This window comes from Podarcis pityusensis (assembly GCF_964106645.2).
Source record: "Podarcis pityusensis genome assembly, chromosome: 1".
Classification (NCBI taxonomy): Eukaryota; Metazoa; Chordata; class Lepidosauria; order Squamata; family Lacertidae; genus Podarcis; species Podarcis pityusensis.
In genome coordinates, this window is record NC_138028.1 from 108,785,882 (window position 1) to 108,798,348 (window position 12,467).

The 12,467-nt window shown below is 42.8% G+C and overlaps 1 protein-coding gene across 8 annotated transcripts in view; it reads left to right on the forward strand.

The window, feature by feature from the left end:
- The window catches only part of SLC4A10 (solute carrier family 4 member 10), a 165,934-nt gene that overhangs the window by 63,377 nt on the left and 90,090 nt on the right, over positions 1-12,467 (forward strand). For all 8 annotated transcript variants that reach the window (XM_081005915.1, XM_081005919.1, XM_081005916.1 and 5 more), the window contains one exon: positions 7,636-7,717. In XM_081005915.1, coding sequence (XP_080862041.1) covers positions 7,636-7,717 — 82 coding nt within the window. The remainder of the gene's footprint in view (positions 1-7,635; positions 7,718-12,467) is intronic.

A 12,467-nucleotide genomic window follows, 5' to 3' on the forward strand; every position in this document is an offset into this window, starting at 1 on the left:
GTCAAGGAACTTTTGTGCTGGAAGAAGTTTAAGAAACGCCCACTGACGGATTCTGCCAGCGACTGAGACAGTCACGATGCTGGAGGCTGTTCAGTCAGAAAGGGTTTAACCAGGTAACCTCGCCAGGAGTGGCAGCAACTTACGCACGAGCAACCCCTAAATCCATTACAGATAGAATATAGCTTGATGTAGATAGGGTCAAATAAATTCATCTCCTTTACAGTTGGTGGCTACCTTGGCTGTATAATTTGCCCTAATTTTCCTAGAGGCAGTTGCAAAGAGTGCTACACGCCAGGTCACATACTTATCTGTGTCTGCGAGGAGATATAAAATCATGTCAGAGGGGTTCTGGCCAGGGGAACTTGTCATTATAGGTGCTAAAAATCGTTCTCTTGCTTCATTATATAAGGGGCAGTGCAAGATATAATGCATTAGGTCCTTATTTCAAACTTTGATTCACTGGTACTTAGAATGGTGTTTCATGTACGTAAATTCAATATGGCATTCCGCCAGTATTTCAGTGATCCAGCATTCTAGAGTAGCTTTGCTAACACGTAAGTTTAAAATGATGTAAAATGGCAGCTGTATAAATTGGAAATATATGACTCAACCTTATCTCCACAAAGCATTTATATGGAAATGCCATTGGTTTTAATGGGGCTTAGCTGCAACACACCACCGCTCTTCTCTGTGCAAGGTTGAATTATGTGACTGAAAATTTATCCCAATTGTGTGGCATGTTGAATGCATATTACAGTCTGAGTAATTACTCATTTCATTGTGCGGGTGAAAAATGACATGGTTAAATGATGGCCTCACCAAGTTGCCACACAAAAAGTGTATCAGACTCTTGAGTATGGCCAGGGTTGATCTTCAGTTGTGGAAAAAAAGTGCTAACATGAGAACCTGAAAAAGAGGACTGGATCTTCTCAGTTAATTTTTGCTAATATTTAGAAGAAATTATCTTCATAGTTATCAACAGGTTAATGCTGAAATGAGGGACAGGCTACATCTGGGCTGGGGAACCTGTTTCTCTCGAGATGTTGTTGGCCTCTTTCTCCCATCTGCTTCAGCCAGCATGGCCAGTGGACTGAAGAGATGGATGTTGCAGTCTAGCAACATCTGACGGCCACACATTCCCTGTTCCTGGGCTACCTGTTGCACTTGAAAAGTGGCTGAGTTCTGGAACTTTTAAGGTTCCTTCCATACAGACAAGGAAACCTGAGTCACTTCGAAGGAGAAGCTGCTGGAGGCTTCCCTGTTCCCCAAGTAATGTTCTCCTCGCTATGGCTATGGGAGATTATTCATGATAAAAAGAGAGAAATGAAAAATAAACAACAGATGGAGAAGTCTGGCCAATGCCTTCTCCTCCCCTGTGAGCATAATTCTAAACCCCTTTAGCTTCCTTTGCCTGTGGGCAGCGAGCTTTCAAAGTTTTGAATAGACCTAGCTGGACTGATGATCACATGGCAAGTGTAATGTGTAGCTTAGCTCATTGTTGCATTCACTTTTTGCTAAGTTTGGTGAGGATTATTTATTTGTTATTTATATTATTTATTAAATTTATATACTGCCCTATACCCGCAGGTCTCAGGGCATATCTTGGTCCTTACATAACCTGTGAGCATATATGCCTTATATCAGGTAGCAGTATCATTTCGGGATAGAGGAGGGAAATGATCTCTGAAGTACTATGATCTGTGAGGCTTCAGTGAGCTCATATTTCGAACCATGGAAAACTTGATCCTTAAGAGATGGGGCAAAGCAGCCTCTCCCCTCTCCCCCATTCTACCACAATGTCCCTTGAAACTTCCTTTGCTGTTTCCAGTGACAGCCATCATCCTAGTACAGTTATATGTTTCCTGTGTTTATGGTTCTTATTCCCATTCCCCCATTGTAATTTGGCAAATCAATAATATGCACAGGTATGTACATAGGCGTGTGTACTAGAAGATGGGTAGCTTAGGGCCTCACTCTCTTGGAGCCCCCCCACAAAGACTCTCCTCCCTGGAAGAGAGGGGAGTGGTTGTGGGCGGGAGCCCGAGCACCGCCCCTAGCAGGGGGCATTAGCCCCCTGCCTCCTCCTCTCACCTGGCTGGCGCCCACGCCCCCTTGGCAGGCATCCAACCAGGTGCCTTCGAGGGGGCGTGTTCAGCAGCCTTTTGCGGCGGTGCCAGCCTCTCCTCGGCCTCATTCTTCTCCGTCCTCTCGTCGCGAGTCACCCACCCTCCACTCCCTTTTAGCTCAGGGTCTTTGTTCTTTGGCCTTGCTATGGACCTTAGGTTGGTCGCCCTGGTTGTCTAGGGGGCCTGGTAGGAATTTTTCCATTTGGCATTAGGCTTTTTGGTTTTTTCGCCTACCTCGTAGCAATCGTCACAACTTTTTGTGGTATTGGTGGGTAGGTTAGGCATTGGAATAATGTGTTGTGAACTTCCGGGTTGGCGCCATCGCCGAATGGCGGACTCCCTCCGAGCTCCGGAGGGAGTCTGCTCGGCAGGGGCTGGGTCCTACCGCGCCGGCGACGCGGGGACCCTTAAAAACCACGGGCACGGAGTCCGTGGACATGGGTGACTCGGCTTGCACCATTAGCGCCCTCCCGACTCGTGAAGGAGCCTTTTTAAAGGCTTCGGATCGGGTGCCGGGGAGCGGCGTGGTGCTTTGAGTCTTCTGCTTTCCCTGCCGAGCGCAGCCGCATGCCATTCGACGGAGAGCGCTGACTTCTTCCATTGAAAATTTGGACTATTAACAACAACCCGTGAGTAATTGGGAAACCGGGTTCAAAATTTCGGATTTGGCACGAGCGGGGGCGATTTAAAAAGGAAGTCAATCCCCCCCCCTACTGTAAGCATTCCAAAACAAGGACTGGGTAACCAAGGTCCAAAGGGAAGTATACTCCTGATAAAAATCATTAATTTCACGATGGGAAATTATAAGAACTGTGCTGGAGGAGAAGAGTGGAGGGTGAGAAGAAAAATGCAACCCCCCCCTGGGAACCGGGGCGATTCGCGGAGCCTGGTGAAGAGAGACGGAGACTTTGACAGCTGTCAAAGTAGCTGTCAAAGCTGGAGAATATAAAGAGGACTTTGTTATGAGGACTTTGCTGGTTAATTTTGTTACAATTTGCTATAATATGGATATAAATTGTTGGAAAATAAGCAACAATTTGACTTTTGGATTAGAGGATACAAAGTTATTACAATCCCCCTAGAGGGGTTTCGGGACATTACAAGAACGGTCGTAAGTGGAAAAATACTCTGGGATTCGCACAGGACTTGTTATCTTCTGGGAAAGCTGCAAAACTGAAATAGTATTGTGTCTACAGAGGTATTTACATTAAAGGAGACAATAGAATTTTCTATTGAAGAAAGGAAGGGACTGGACGTAAGTTTTTGTTCCTGAATAACAAACCTCTGTAGAGATACCAGATTTCTGAATTAGAAAGTTTTAGCAGCTGAACAGGACAAGAAACCTGAGAAAGTGAGGAATAAGAAGAACAAAGGACTAATTACGACACGGAAAGAACAACGGGAGGAGTGGTAAAGATCAAGGAAATTAAAGGCCTTTGTTAGATTGGACACTTGAAGTTAAATATTATTAAAATTAATAAATTAAAAGAAAACCGGCAAGATGGAATCGGGGAGAAATCTGGTCATGAATTGAGACTTCCAAGCTGATAATGTATAGACTGATGGACATGGGGAATTCAAACCGGGGAAGGGGGGGGGGGAGATTTGGAATCCAAAGGCTGTGTAACCATCTTTTGAATTTTTCTATATCTCTTATTTTCTATTTCTTTACATAACTTACGCATGTCATTTTATTTTGATTGGACGTGTTTAAAAAAAGGGAATTCGTGGAAGGAACTGGGGTGGATCTTGGGGAAAATCTTTTTTCTTTTCTTGTTAATGATGTGGGACGGTGGTAAGATTTGTACAATTCAAGTAGGATAGTGGGTTAAACAAATTAAGCTTCAAATTGGGAGTGAGAGCTTGTAGAACCAAATTAAGGAAAGGGGAATACAGTCGGGGGGGAGGGGGGGAGTCCCAGAAAGTAGGCAATGAAAGTAAGGTTTTTAAATATCTTTTTTTCTTTTTCTTTTTTCTTTGTATTTCTATATTTTTGGAAACTTTAATAAATATGATTTAAAAAAAAAAGGAATAATGTGTTGTGGTGTGTCGAAGGGCTGGGTGTGGCCATCGCCTATGCCTTCAATTTTTGGGTATTCCGTTAAAGGAATCTGGCGGTTGTGTACTCTGTCTGATGCCTGCTTGGCGGGAGGCCATGGCACGACCCCCGGTGACATCAGGAGAGAGCCTATAGTTGGATTAGCATCAACAGGCTCCACCTACTGGTGAATAAACCCCCTTGTTTTAGACATCCAATGCCTAAGCCAATACCTTTTCACTGCTGTAATCAATAAAGTTGTGGCCTTTTCTTGCCCATTAACCTTATATCACGTGTCCTTGTGTATTTATTTCACATCGCGGGGGTCGGGTCCTCGAACCACAATATACTTCTTATTAATTGTATTTCACTATTAATATACTTCTTCTTAATTGTATTTCAGTTCAACAATTACTTTGATAAATTACATATTTTGTTATGTGCAAATGGTTTTAGGTACCTATTAGGTCCATAAATTACATATAGCATATATTCAACACAAAAAACAGTGACAATTTGTTGTTGACAAAGGATAGCTGGACATATAAAGGGCCCCATTACCTTCAGTAGCTTAGGGCCTCATCAAACCTAAATCCAGCCCTGGTAGAAGGAAGGTATACTTGCCATCCAGAAGCCATCAGTGGGGTGCAGTGCCAGTCCACTAAACAAAAGTGCATCTTTTGCTTCTCTTTGGGAACTCTGAGAATTGTAGGGAATAGGGGCATCCTAACAACACTCAGCTTTCCTAACAAACTACAGCTCCCAGAATCCTTTGGGGGAAAACCTCGACTGTTTAAAGTGGTATGATTACTGTTTTAAATTTCTAATGCAGGTGGAATTATACAACTCTCAGAATTGCAGAAATGTGGGGTGTGGGGAGAGCAATATTATAAAAAGTACTTCTGTTTTGCATCACTCAATGCATGGGTGGTTTTAAAAATAACTCACTGACTGTTTAGCGAATAAAACCAGTGTCAGCTTAATGCAATGATCCACTAGCTTGATGCAGAATCGATCCAGCTCAATTGATTGTACATTTAATATGCCTCAGTTCAGGCAGTGCCAAAGGTATACACTGGAGTGAAGCCACTGCTTAAGTCAACAATATATAGCTGAACAGGGCACTAGAATGTTATAAGCCCATATTCATTTCCAGTATTTATCCTGCTTTCTCCCTTTCTAAGGCACATTTAGTGCCATGTTGTTTGTTGCTTTTGATTTAATGCCAAGAATGGTGTCCCTTTTCAAAAGTTGCACGCTTGCTGCATTAAATATTTGTGTGTCTGGAACTGACTGGCACATCTGTCTGCCCAAGCTAAAGCTGATTGGTGCAAATCTTAGCATCATCGCAGGCGTGCATTTGAGCGTTCTCTTAGTTATTTTCTATCAAGAGGGAGGGATGGCAGAGCTGTCCTCATGCATATGACACGCTGCCCTGGGGAAGATATAAATCTGGAATGAAAACTAATTGCTTTCTACTTTGTTGCACATCCTGTACTGTGTGGTACAGGGCTGGCCAAAAGGAGAACATCTATCCATTAACCTTAATGCAGTCAGATTCTAATAATAATAATAATAATAATAATAATAATAATAATAGAGGTGGTTTTAAAATAATATTTTGGAGAATCTGGACTTAATTGCCTTTGCCCCCTAAAAATAAACAAATGCTCATCGAAGAGGGAAGGGTTTATTTTATGCAGATGAAACTCAGAGTGCTTTCCTCAGTTGCCCTGTTTTGAATGCAGCAAGACCTTCAAGCAGACGATTCAGGGAAGAGGGGTGACAGTGGCATCAAATGTGTAGATAAATGTTGGGAGCAGTAAACCAATTTTGGATGACTGTGTCATCGTAAGGACCCTTCAATGAGAGGAGCTGAGCAAGGCAATAATCAGAGTTCTCTTTGTCTCAGCAGCAGAGAACACTTCTAACAACCTTTGAAATGATGTGTTTCTGTCTGTATTCTTAGCCCCTATGTTCAGAGAGTAGGCTTGTCTTTCTTTTGCTTCAGTACAACCATTCTTGCAAATGTCAAGGTGAACATTAGCAGGAGTATAGAGCATACTACGCGTGGCTAGTACTTGATGATACTTGATGCTGCATTCTGACAATCCTGAAAGTGTCAAATCTGCAATAAAACAGAGGTGTGGGCTTTTACATGTTGGTATTTAAAAATACAGTACGCTGAAGGGAAAGTCTGGTATCTCAGTATAGAAAATGTGGAACAGTAATTTATCCTACCCGCTCCCTAATTCTTTAGAGCAGCCTTTCTCAACCTGTGGGTCCCCAGATGTTGTTGAACTACAACTCCCATCACCCCTAGCTAGCAAGGCCAGAGCTCAGGGATGATGGGAGTTGTAGTCCAACAGCATCTGGGGACCCACAGGTTGAGAATCGCTGCTTTAGAGCGTTTCAGTAAGTATCCATCCTAACCCCCCCCCCCCCCCGCCAATGTTTTGGGTATCTGACAAAAGTGTGTGCAGTATCCTAGAGTAATTACCTCCATGGCTATATTCTTCTTGCAAGTCAAAAGCTGTTTTGTAAGCATACATTTCTTAAAGACAATAAATATGGTTGACACTCACAAAAGCCTTTTGCACATGCACATTTTCCTATATAAAGTGTGCAGTGCATCTCCTTCTATAGGTGCCTCTGTCAGCATGGGAATATTTCCCCATAGGGCTCAATGGAACTCATCTTTGTTCCCTCCTCATACTGGGTTTGTTCAGTCATGCATACGGCTAAGTACAGTGAAATGCTCCAGTCATTATCTGGGATGGAGGCCTGTGTGCATAGTGTGTGCTCCCATGCACTGCCACAGGCACACCTAGTAATCTCACTCCATGCTTGGTGCCAGACGTGTGCCGTTGTTTATGCTCTGGTAACGCCTAGGTTAGATTACTGCAATATGTTATACGTGGGGCTGCCTTTGAAGATAGTTCAGATACCTCCGCTAGTGCAGAAGTCAGCAACCAGGTTGGGGGATATTGGGGAACAGAATGTCTGAATGTATTATACTAATTCTGGCCTGACTGCATTGGTTACTGACTGGTTTCCTAGCTGAATTCAAAGCACTGGTTTTGATCTTTAGAGTCCTATATGGCTCAAGACCGCCCCATATAAACCAGCTTGGACTTTACAACCTTCACCGGAGACTATTCTCTGTCCTGAAGGAAGTGCAGAGGATGGTCACATGGGAGCAGGCCTTTCCAGGGCTGGCCCCCAATCAATAGAATGCTCTTCTGAAGGCAACACACACCTCAGTTTATTATTTCTATCATGGATCTATCATCTATTTCAGATTTGCTGAAATGGAGCTAGATTTTACATCTGTAAATGCCAAATTTAAAAATTCTTTGCATTTCTTTTGCTGATGGAAAAAGGTATCTTGTTAAAATGCTTGTCACCTTGTATTGCTCAAGTCTGACAGCACAGTGAAAAGCTGATGTATTATTTTATTTTATTTTGCAGAGGAATGATGAGGAGGCAGTGGTGGACACGGGTGGAACACGCTCCCTTCTCAAAACACATTTCGAAAAGGAAGACTTAGAAGGTGAGAACTTGTGCTTTCTGATTCACAGGCTCATGTCTTTCAAAAGCATCAACCTAATTCATGTTCAAAAAGTCTATGAGGTCACATGTGTGGTGGGTCTGTTGGTGAAAATAATTTTGCCGTTATCAAAACCTCAAGCTCTGTTCTTGCATGTATGTATATCCTTGATGAATTATGCACTGATAGTTCTCACTGGATGGGTGCTTAAATGTGTACCCTTTTATTGAGTGGTAAAAAGTATACAGAATAAGAACTCCAGTCTATATTACCTGGAACAATGGATGCCTGAACTTTGTGGCTATGAGTTTTCAACATTCTATTTCATTTAAAGGAAAAGAATAATAAATTGTTTAAGAAATGTCATAATGTAGACCCAGCGAAGATTCTGCTGATCTCTTCACCTAGGGTTGCCATATGTCTAGATTTTCCTGGACGTGATTCCAATGACGGAATTCGTATCTGGGGAGAATTTTGGGAAATTGTCAAACTGTCCGGGTTCAACAACTTTTTGTGCCTGGATTTTTGAAATATGGCAACCTTACTTCACCATATTCTTCACCTGTAGCCTTTTCACTCTTCCTCCTCCTCCTCCCCTCCCTGGTGAGAACTCCTCCCTTTATCTGATCAGTCTCAACTATGGTATAGTCCACACTTGTGTTAACCATGGTTAATACCAAGCAGGGTTCCATTCATTTCTTTGTTTCCTTGTTTGTTTGAAGGCATTTATTCTTGTTTCAAGTGGAAACTGAAACCCCATTAGCAGGGTCTCCAAATAAACCTATAAATGAAGACTGATTGCTGTCCTGCTTTATTACATTCTGGAAGCCTTGTAGGAAGTAGCAAGATCTGTGATGCCCCCACCTTTACCCCCTGTGGGCAAGTTGGATGGTAGTAGAAGGGATATGATTAAGGATGAAAGGATCTGTCAGTTTTGGTTCTCTTGGTTTCTCATTTTTCCAATCTGAAATTCAGTTCTCCACATTTTGTAGCAATTCGTGCATTTTTTTTTAAGGAATCCTCACAAAAATTCATCAGCATTGTTTTTAGTGCAAATTTCTCTTAATACATTTTTATATATGCAGGTTGGACATTTTTGCAAGATGTTTTCCCCAGTATAATGATTCTCACAAACACCTTCATCTTGAGGTACACTTTCCCCTAATATATGCATTTGGTTGGAGAACTGAATTGCAAAACTCAGATAAGTGTGGATTTTGAAGGATGACTGCATTTTAGTTTGCGTAGTGTGAATTTGATAGATTAGCCTCCAACAATTACTTAGTTGAATTTTTCATCCATCCCTAGCTGTGATCAAGATAACTTGATGTCACACAGGGCTTCTTGGAAGGCGGCGGGGGCAGGGGGGAGGGAAGAAGGGCAGTCTCCTTACTCTTCAGGTGCACTATATGAAGTGAGTCTGCTTCCTCCAGGGCTTTGTTGACCGCTCCCCAACTGGAGGAGGCTGCAGAGGGTGGGGTTCTCACCGCTTTCCAACTTGTGAGAAGTCTTAGGCTTGATCTGACTAAAGCTGTACTATTCATGGGAAGGAATCACTGCCATTCCTTGTTGGTGGCCTTTATCCTCTTCTTGTGACAGTGCTGAGTGTGGGTAATTTGATATAGTAAAATGAGCAGGGAAGGCACAATGGAATAGCAGAATCCTTATTCTACTTCCTCTTGCCTTTTGAGCTTCTTCCTTTTTTTGGAAATTGGAGGCTGACAAAAGTGTGTTGGATATGAGTGAAGCTTGATTTGGAGGGATTTATCACCAGATAATATCTTGTCAGATAGCATCACAAGATAATACCGTGTGTCGATTAAAGTACAGCACAGTAAGTGCTGAAAACGGACATGAGATTCTTTTTGCTCCAGTTTTTAAAGTACCGATGTACTTTATTCAGGCTTCCTGAGGAAGGCAATCCTTTACTGGCGTGGTGAGCTTTTGACTAGTGACAGGATGAGGGCCACTAACATTTTGGACCTGCCTGTGGGCACACTTGGAAACCTGAAAAATTGTCAGGGTAGACAACACCTCAGAATCACACCTACATTTCCCACTGCTCAGAATCACACCTACATTTCCCACTGCCAGCTCCTGAACATTCTGCCTCACACTGAAATTCCTCCACATATCCCGCTGGAGACTGAAGCTGCCCCACACTGAACCCCACAAGCTGCTTTCACACATCCCACTTCACCATGTACCCTGAGCACACACTGAACCCACCTACCCTACATTGAACCCTACATTTTGGTTTGCACACTGCAACCCCACTCTGACTTAGACTGCAACACCCACACACATAACCACATACACACATGTTTAATAGAACCTAATATTTAAATAGATTTACTTTTTGAAAACCAGGGAAATTCAGTGAGCATCTTCCTCATCTGGATTTGGGCCTGAAAGACCAAGGAAAAGTATGGGTTCACGGAGGGTAAGTTGTAAGACATTGGACAACTGATCATGAGGCATGCCTGTTAAGGCTTCAGCCTTAACTTCCACTTTCCACTTTGAGCCAACAATTAGAGAGCTTTATGTTCTTAAACCTGCAGACTTTTTTTAAAAAAATGATTGAATAAAAGTAGATGCAAGTGTATAGATTCTTAGTTGAAAAAAGCAGGGGCTTCTACCAGAGTGTGCCGATTTTAGTGCAACAGAGAATCCAATTTTTTCTCTCCAATAGTTACATCTAGAATTTGACTTGTGGCTGTTGTTATTTTAAGCCAGAGGAGACCAATGATCTGCCAGGTTCCAACTGAAAAACATAAATTATTTGTCTCTTCCTTGCACCAGTATTCCCTTGTGGCAACTTTGTGCACTCAGAGCTCCATGGACAGTTTTTCTCCTGAAGAATGAGATATTGCTGTCCGTGGCACACGAGGCTTTCTGAAACTTGTGGGGCTTCTTCCAAAGAATCATGAGTTTAAAAGAAGAAGATAAATTAATTCTGGCTTTGGGCCACACACTTGAAAGCCTCGTTAATAAATTTGTTTTTTTCCAGGTAGGTCAGGGCAGGAATAAGCTCACTTTGCGTGACGTCCGCTGCTACTCATGCTCAGGGAAGAGCCATTGAAATCAGTGGACTTTGTAGTTCATTGATTTGAATGGGTCTACTCTGAGCAGTGGTAACTGGCACCTTTCAAGACTCATGGGGCAGAAAGCAGGAAGCTCAAACAGTAAGCGGAGCCAGAACCAAAGACATGTGGAGCTAACTTATTCTGGTGTTGTTCCCACCACCCTCTCTGCTGAGTTGTAGAAGGTGCAATGCTGAGACTGAGGGAAAGGAAGCTGACAAGGAGTGTCACAATGCCCTGGACTGGTTGTAAGTGAAAAGGCAGGCAGGTGACTTGGTATGGGCAGATTGAAGTTGGTGGGGCACTGCCCCACTTGTCCTAACAAACCAGCCTCCAGTGACTCAGTTGGATCGAGCATTGTGCTGATAATGCCAACGTTGCAAGTTCGATCCCTGTATGAGACAGCTGCCTACTCCTGCATTGCAGGGGGTTGGACTAGATGATCCTCAGAGTCCCATCAAACTCTACAATTCTATGATTCTACAGCTCTTGAGTATGACCATTGTTGGAGATCACCCTTTGGTTTTCATGAGCTTTTGTTTTACATTGAATTTGAAGCTTGTCGTTTTCAGCTGATGTTAATTTCCCCCAATTTTTGTAACAGCAGGCCCTTCAGCTTTTCTGAAGTACAGATATGGCTCACAAAGTCTGTGTGCACGTGAAGAAAACACATTTTCCCCCACGATGAACTGTTTCTGTTAAGCAATTGTATAATACACATACACATGAACTATCCTGTAAAAAACTGCATTTTATATTTATTTCAGTCTTGCCAGTTCAGCTAAACCTTCTTATTCCTAAAGGTATTATTTCTGGGGTGGCAAAATTTGCTGGTTAGTGTGCCAGACGTTCAAAATTCAAGTAGTTAATAGTGCCGTTCTGTTGCACTGGGCACCTCCAGTGTAAGCTGCTTTGCTTTGGTGAGATTTTGCCTTTCCTTCCTGTTGTGTTAGAGAGGAGGCAATGGGAGAAGCAGGCCATAGTGTCACCGTCAGTCTATGCCAGGGCTAGGAAACCAGTGGCCCTTCAGATGCTATTAGACTACAGCTTCCATCATTTCTGATATTTGGCTGGGGCTGATGGAGTCCCACAACTTCTGAAGGTTCCCCATTCTTGTTTGTGATGCTGGTTTTCAGTTGCAGGAACATAGTGGGTTGCACCAGCAGTGACCTCCTTTTAGATTCATATTTACTTTTTTAAAAGCAAAGAGACAAGAAAAGAGAGAGAGAGAGAGAGAGAGAGAGAGAGAGAGAGAGCTAGAGGGCAGGAAGATAGGAAGGAGAAAAAGAGAGAAACCTGTGGTAAAAAAATTGTAAGTGAGCCCAGTGATGGACGTTGGCAGAAAAAATGGATCTCAGGTCTGAAAAGACCAAAGACTAGCACATGTCATAGTTGTTAGCTTCCTAGGCCCTTCTGGCTCTAGCCCAGGAGAACCACAAATCTCGGCTGCCTGTGTATCAGATTTGCCCCTCCTGTGCAGCATTTACAATGCAAAGCATAATGATTAATGTGTAAGTATTATCTGCAATTCTGAACGACCTCGTGACTTCCTTCAATAGTTGTAAAATCATGAAGCCTTTACTGCACCTACCATATGTGTTTACAGCTTTCTTCATTGTCTGAGATGTCTTGATTAATCTTGTGAGTTGAATAGTTCTTTGTCAAATTAT